This window comes from Notothenia coriiceps, unplaced genomic scaffold (genome assembly GCF_000735185.1).
Source record: "Notothenia coriiceps isolate Sejong01 unplaced genomic scaffold, NC01 NC01_scaffold00015590, whole genome shotgun sequence".
NCBI lineage: Eukaryota > Metazoa > Chordata > Actinopteri > Perciformes > Nototheniidae > Notothenia > Notothenia coriiceps.
Genome location: NW_011348291.1, coordinates 66,495 through 72,918, shown reverse-complemented (window position 1 = coordinate 72,918; position 6,424 = coordinate 66,495). Strand labels below are relative to the sequence as shown.

The 6,424-nt window shown below is 40.0% G+C and overlaps 1 protein-coding gene across 4 annotated transcripts in view; it reads left to right on the top strand.

Annotated features, from left to right (window-relative positions):
* Positions 1 to 1,829: 1,829 nt before the first annotated feature.
* Positions 1,830 to 6,424, top strand: part of edem3 (ER degradation enhancer, mannosidase alpha-like 3) — a 20,467-nt gene continuing 15,872 nt past the window's right edge. For all 4 annotated transcript variants that reach the window (XM_010775202.1, XM_010775200.1, XM_010775201.1 and 1 more), the window contains exons 1-6: positions 1,830 to 3,033; positions 3,141 to 3,186; positions 3,945 to 4,045; positions 4,267 to 4,306; positions 4,670 to 4,782; positions 5,378 to 5,531. In XM_010775202.1, coding sequence (XP_010773504.1) covers positions 2,945 to 3,033; positions 3,141 to 3,186; positions 3,945 to 4,045; positions 4,267 to 4,306; positions 4,670 to 4,782; positions 5,378 to 5,531 — 543 coding nt within the window. In that variant the 5' untranslated portion in view covers positions 1,830 to 2,944. The remainder of the gene's footprint in view (positions 3,034 to 3,140; positions 3,187 to 3,944; positions 4,046 to 4,266; positions 4,307 to 4,669; positions 4,783 to 5,377; positions 5,532 to 6,424) is intronic.

The following is a 6,424-nucleotide window of genomic DNA, read 5'->3' as shown; positions in this document are numbered from 1 at the left end:
TAATGGCTTCCTGAATCTTAGCTACAATATATTTTACATTTCTGCCCCTTTTCCAAATAGCTCCATCATCTGCAAAAAGTGACTTACCAATATCAGATCCTGTGTGTGTGTGTGTGTGTATATATCATTGATCATGATAGAAAATAAAAGAGGACTGATGACACTCCCCTGCGGGGTTCCATTTTCAACTTCATGCCTTCGAGAATATGAATTGCCAACTCGGACTCTGATGGCACGGCCAAACAAAAAATCCATAATCCAATTATATACATTACCTCCCAGACCCATAATGTCCAGTTTTATTAATAATCCTTCCTTCCACATCATATCGTAAGCTTTTTCCACATCAAAGAATACAGCTACAACACACTCCTTATTCGCTTGGGCTTTCCTGACTTCAGACTCCAGGCACAGCAGTGGATCTAAAGTACTCCGCCCTCTTCTAAACCCACTCTGATAAGGAGTCATTAGTTCATTTTTCTCAATGTAGTATGTTAGCCTTTCTGTTATCATTCTTTCCATAACTTTACACAAGTGCGATGTCAGAGCTATAGGTCTATAACTGCCTGGACTGGTTGGATCTTTCCCACGTTTTCTAATAGGAATAATGACTGACTCTTTCCATATTATTGGCAGCTTCCCTTTCTCCCAGATCTTATTGTACATCTCCAGCAGCTTTCCTAATGCAACATCACTTAATTTGGTCAACATTACATACATTATCTTTCCCAGGAGCAGTCATTTTACACTTACTTAATGCTCTTCTCAACTCTTGAATAGAAAAAGGTATATTTACAACACTCTGCGACGAATGTCTTTCTTCATATACATTAGGATGTTCATCTAACACTTCCTGCCTCCTGATTTGCGGATGTTAAGGCAGCTGAGCGTCTTAAATACTAAACGCGTTTGCACCTGCCGGCCACCGTAACATCTGCACTAAAAAATGTTTTCTGAAGAAATGACACTGAATCTGATCGAAATGAGTATGTGAATCCCACATGTTGAAGCAATATGTTTCAGGTACAGTGCGTTGAAAGGGAAACAAGTGTAGTAGCCTTACACATTTAAAAATACAAGACGCTGATTCTAATGGCAATTAATTCCGTTTGCCATTAGGTCTACTACACAGGTTAGAGTTATCCAGACACATAACAGATGATTTCCTGTCTTTGAATGCAGTTTAGCAATTATTTCATTCAGATTTGTACAATACCACGGATGAATCCTCCAGTCAGTGTTTGGAATAGTCAGAGCGACTATGCTCTCTCTCTCTCCCTCCCTCCCTGTAATCCTGTGCACATCCTGTCACATGTGGCCCTGTTTATATACAACCATGTGCAGCTAACCCCCGGCACCAAGTGTTCAAAAATAATATGGCTTGATAAATGTACACAAATAAACTGATATTCCAACAATACACATACATGGTAGAAGAGAGGATTTGTTGAGCCAGCAGAGCAGTGGTGCAATGTTGCCTCTGGATTAGGTTATAGATCATATCACCTTGATTACCATAGTTCAATTGTAATGATCGGCACGTAAAGGCAACACAAGGGAGAATGGTCTGCTAGGTTATTATTGACTATTCATTTCCCAAATGTAGACTTTCAGGTAAATTCTCAAACCTCTTGTCCAACAAATTCGAATCCTAACACACATCTTGTTTTCATTAAGTTAAAGTTATATGTTTTTAGTTGAAGGACTACAGTCAAATCTAAAGTTCGGAGTGCAACATCTCATCGAAGGCGGGGCGATATGTTTCCCAGCCTGCGAGGAATGTTTGCCTGAAAAACTAAACTCAGGGAGTAATACATGCCGCAACGATCCAGGAAGCGGATGTTGTTGACGTTTAATCGTCATCCGTTTTTTTTTTAGACAGGCTAGCTTAGCGTAACAGCTTCTTACGGCGGAATTATTACACTTTTAAACAGAGGTACAGAAAAAACAGATCGCACAGGTGCGTTGCTCTACAATGGACGCGTTTTTTGTGGATTTTTCACGCGTTATCGATCTGTCCGTTATGGCGAGATCGGCTAGTTATAGCGCGGCTGGCTAACAGGCTAACAGGCTAATTAAACCCTGACAACGATAACCTGAAGATAACTGTCAAAGAGGAGGACATCATTAACTTATAATATCTAAAAAAGGTTTGACACACCAGAGTGATAACAGGAACTGGTATGAACAAGTCGTTTCCAAATGGGTTATTGGTTTGACTTGTATATTAATTGATTGTGTTGTAAACGAGTGGGTTTTTCAACACAAACAACATAAGGGTTGGTGTGCTGTGCTTCCTTTGGTTTACAGTGAGTCTTAGATAATGTGTGTCGTGTTAACGGAATTGTTTCCTACATCGCTGTTGCTATAAGACTACATCTAGGAAATAATATTATTGTCATGTTTACATTGCAGGGTTAACTTGGGATAACCGGTTTGCTTTAGATGAGAGTTACATGAAACGTGGTTATGTCAACGTGTCACACCTGACACTTTGGAGAAATAAGCAGGTGTGACTCACCAACCTGCGCACAGCAACTTTGCACTAGTCCTTATGTCTGGTACATCTCTGTCAATCACACCTCGATATCTGGTTACTAGAAATAACAACATTCCTATTTAATTGCAGTTTAAGTGCACTTCATACATAGTCACAATAGGAATAATATTGCTGTTTTCGATGTTCGCTGATAAACAAGGACGCTGTGTCAGTGGCAAGATTCAGCAACCTACTAGCATTATTCTGTGAAGCTTTCTGTGCCTGTAGATGATCAAGTGGTATATCTTAGGCAAAGCCAAACGTGCTTTAAAATGATCTCAGAGGTATAACACTGGTTAGTTTTGGGTGTTTGGTTAGGGCACTGGTTATGACTTAGTATTTGCTCTGGGTCTGACTGAGAGCGGTAGTTTATGCATATTGCTGCGATCTTGCCCCCCTACCACAATGCCGGCTGTACTGTTCTCATTGATGCTGCTTGGAGCATTATGCAGACTCGGAGAGAGCATGTCACGAGAGGAGAAAAGCCGCTTGAGGTGAGTTGAGAGAAATCAGACAGTTCTCATTAGCAAAAAAATACATTTTCACACTGAAAACAATTGAACAATGCTGACTTTTGTTTGTGTATTTCCCCTCCCTAAAGGAACCAAGTGGTTGAGATGTTTGACCATGCATATCAGAATTATATGGTAAGTAAATATCTATTTCCACTACCTACAGCTGTTTGTATTTTTGTCATGCAGCTTTGATATTTAAATTTGTTTCCAGATTGTATCAAGTGACCAGAGCGGTTCTTGTTTGCATCCCTGCCCAAACCAGTTAATTGTAATAGAGTAAAGCATATCTATTGTAATATAAGATGTGATGTTTGTAGTTTTGATAATTTACAGTCCCTGCTGACTTTTTGGATTTTTATTTCAAGTATCATGTAGATTGTTATGGCAGCTTTAAGGTCAGTGTATAAACTAGACTGTAATTGAACTTAGTTGGAGAGTTGCCTAAAGTGTCTCTGCCTTGTCATACCAGTCAAAGTACGAGGAGAGGACCCACGATGAGAGCGGTTTAATGAATTATTTCCTTCACAGCACTTGACTGTCACAGTTAAAGGTGATGTTGATGATGATTTTTATAATAATAATGCGTCAACTGGTTAAGAGAGCACGTGGGAATCAGCTTGCTGCCACAGACACGGGAGAGAGACTGAGCGGCTGATTTCAGGCGTTAAGTAGGATCAGGTTTCAACTTTCATGGCTTTTATTGTCATGTGTGCATAGATACAGTGAAGTTATGACAATGAAAATCTTAGGTCAGAGGCTCCTCCCACAGTGTAATACAATAAAACAGATAAAGACAGGGGGATTTACAACAATCAGACTGAGCTGGCTTACTATTGAAAAGACAAAAATGTAAGGTGCATGGTGTTTAAATTATGTTTTGTGTTTTTCAGGACCACGCGTACCCAGCAGATGAGCTGATGCCACTAACGTGCAGAGGAAGAGTGCGTGGGCTTGAACCCAGTCGAGGTGACGTGGACGACGCTTTAGGAAAGTGAGTAACACGCTGTTCCTTAAGATCTAATGCAATAACAGAGCAATTATGACATGGGTCAACAGACACACACATAACCACACCTGGTTGAGCTCCTGGCAGAGGTGGAAGTTTGTACTTATAATTGTATATTACATAACTTTTACATTCATTGTAAATGCATTAATTATTGTGATTCAAAATCAACTCCCTTGCTAAATATATTTGTCTCTCTCCGACAGGTTCTCTCTGACGCTCATAGACACTCTGGATACTCTAGTGGTGGGTATTTTCCATGTTTTGTTGTCTTGCAGTCATTATTTATTTGAAAAGGCAGAATACTGTGAAAGTATTGATGAAATTGGAGAAATGTATGGATTAGGCTATAAAATTGCAAGACAAAAAATACTGAACTGCAGACCACAATGAAGTCTTGAAAAGAGAAATAAACTATTTATTCAGAGCCTTGTGCAGACATCCTTTGTGCTTTGATTTGACTAAATCCAACATTAACAAAGCCATTAATTTAGTATTATTAAGGGCAGTTGTTTTAAGACTATCTTGAGTCTTTCACTCCACTTTTAAACTATGAAATCCCTTCTACTTAAACCTGATTTTATAGTAATGTTTTTTTCTGATTGACAGCTTTTGAACAAGACGACAGAGTTCGAGGCGGCAGTGAGAAGAGTGCTGAAAGATGTGAGGCTGGACAACGACATTGTGGTGTCGGTCTTTGAAACCAACATACGAGTGCTTGGGTGAGATTGGATCAGACTATCAACACATGTCAATGGTTAACAAATAGCTCTTATGATGTAATTCTTTTTATTTTTTTTATTTCATTTTATTCAAAGTTATTACTTATTTTCTGACATTGCCCTTTACATCCATTAGTACTCCAATTTAGATGAACAGTTTCTTTAACAAGGGGTCACAACATGTAGAAGGTCTCAAATCCAAGAAATTCAACATGAGAATATGAAAAACAAAACGTATAGAAATCAATAACACTGAGAATGTAAATAACACAGGTATAACAAAAATAAAAGATGGGTTATATATAAGGTCATCCTACATATTACAATAATACAGTCCAATATACTTAGGAAAAATATCCATGTACCAGAATATTTCAAAAATAAAAATTCCTAATTTGAAAGAAGCCATATTATATTATTTTGGGGTGTCACACAGTCCAGTTCCTTTTTTTGTAATTTTAATAATCCTTCCATTATTAATCCCAGTCCCCCCCTATTAGTTACCTCCATCTTTCTTTAAAAGTTTCCCTCTGTAATCGTAGCATATATGATGTACTTAATTCTTAATGTGGCTCTTGGTCGTGTCTATGTTCAGAGGCTTGTTGGGAGGGCACTCCATGGCCGTGATGCTGAAGGACGGAGGTCAGAACATGCAGTGGTACCAGGATGATCTCCTACATATGGCCAAAGACCTGGGCCTCCGCCTGCTGCCGGCCTTCAACACCAGCAGCGGCCTGCCTTATCCCAGGGTGAGACCACTGCACACAATACAGAATCCAACCCAAATCAAGTTCAGAAACAAACCTACACGCACTATAGTCTGTCTAATGCGGGGATAATTAACAAGAATGTTACACATACTTGTTTTTTGTAGTTCTATTATTCCACTTGTGAATATGCTTGATTGTAAATAAATGTAGCTACTCTAGATGAGGTGAACCCACTCAGTTGCAGTGAGAGAAGTCAGTGAACATTGTGTTCAGAACATAAAAACACTTAAAGGTCCCATGACATGCTTTTCCGGTTATTACCCGTCCCCTTGTGTGTAATGTAGGTTTTTATGCATGTAAACGGTCACAAACCCTCAAAGTACACCCTGTAGCGAGTAAAACTCTAACACAGAAAAGACCTGTCTATGCTGCCCCAGAACGCCTCGTTGGAGATTTAAAAAAAAAATGTCTTCCTGAGTATAGTAACGTAACGGTCATAGTGACGTAACGGCTCCGCGGATTGGTCCAAATGACCCCAATCCGCGGAGCTCCTCACACACACACACACACACACACACTCACTCACTCACTCACTCACTCACTCACTCACTCACTCACTCACTCACTCACACTCACTCAGCCTTATCTTTTCTCAGCTGCGGCTCCGTGTGTGTGTGTGTGTGTGTGTGTGTGTGTGTGTGTGTGTGTGTGTGTGTGTGTGTGTGTGTGTGTGTGTGTGTGTGTGTGTGTGTGTGTGTGTGTGTGTGTGTGTCACACCAGCATTCCAGCTCACACTGTCTGCTCCTCGAGCCCCGCAACGTCCCGCCAACACAGCACCCAGACCCCACGCAGCATAGGGCTGCTCAATTAATCGTATTTTAATCGCAATTACGATTTTGGCTTCCAACGATTATGAAAACAACATAATCGTA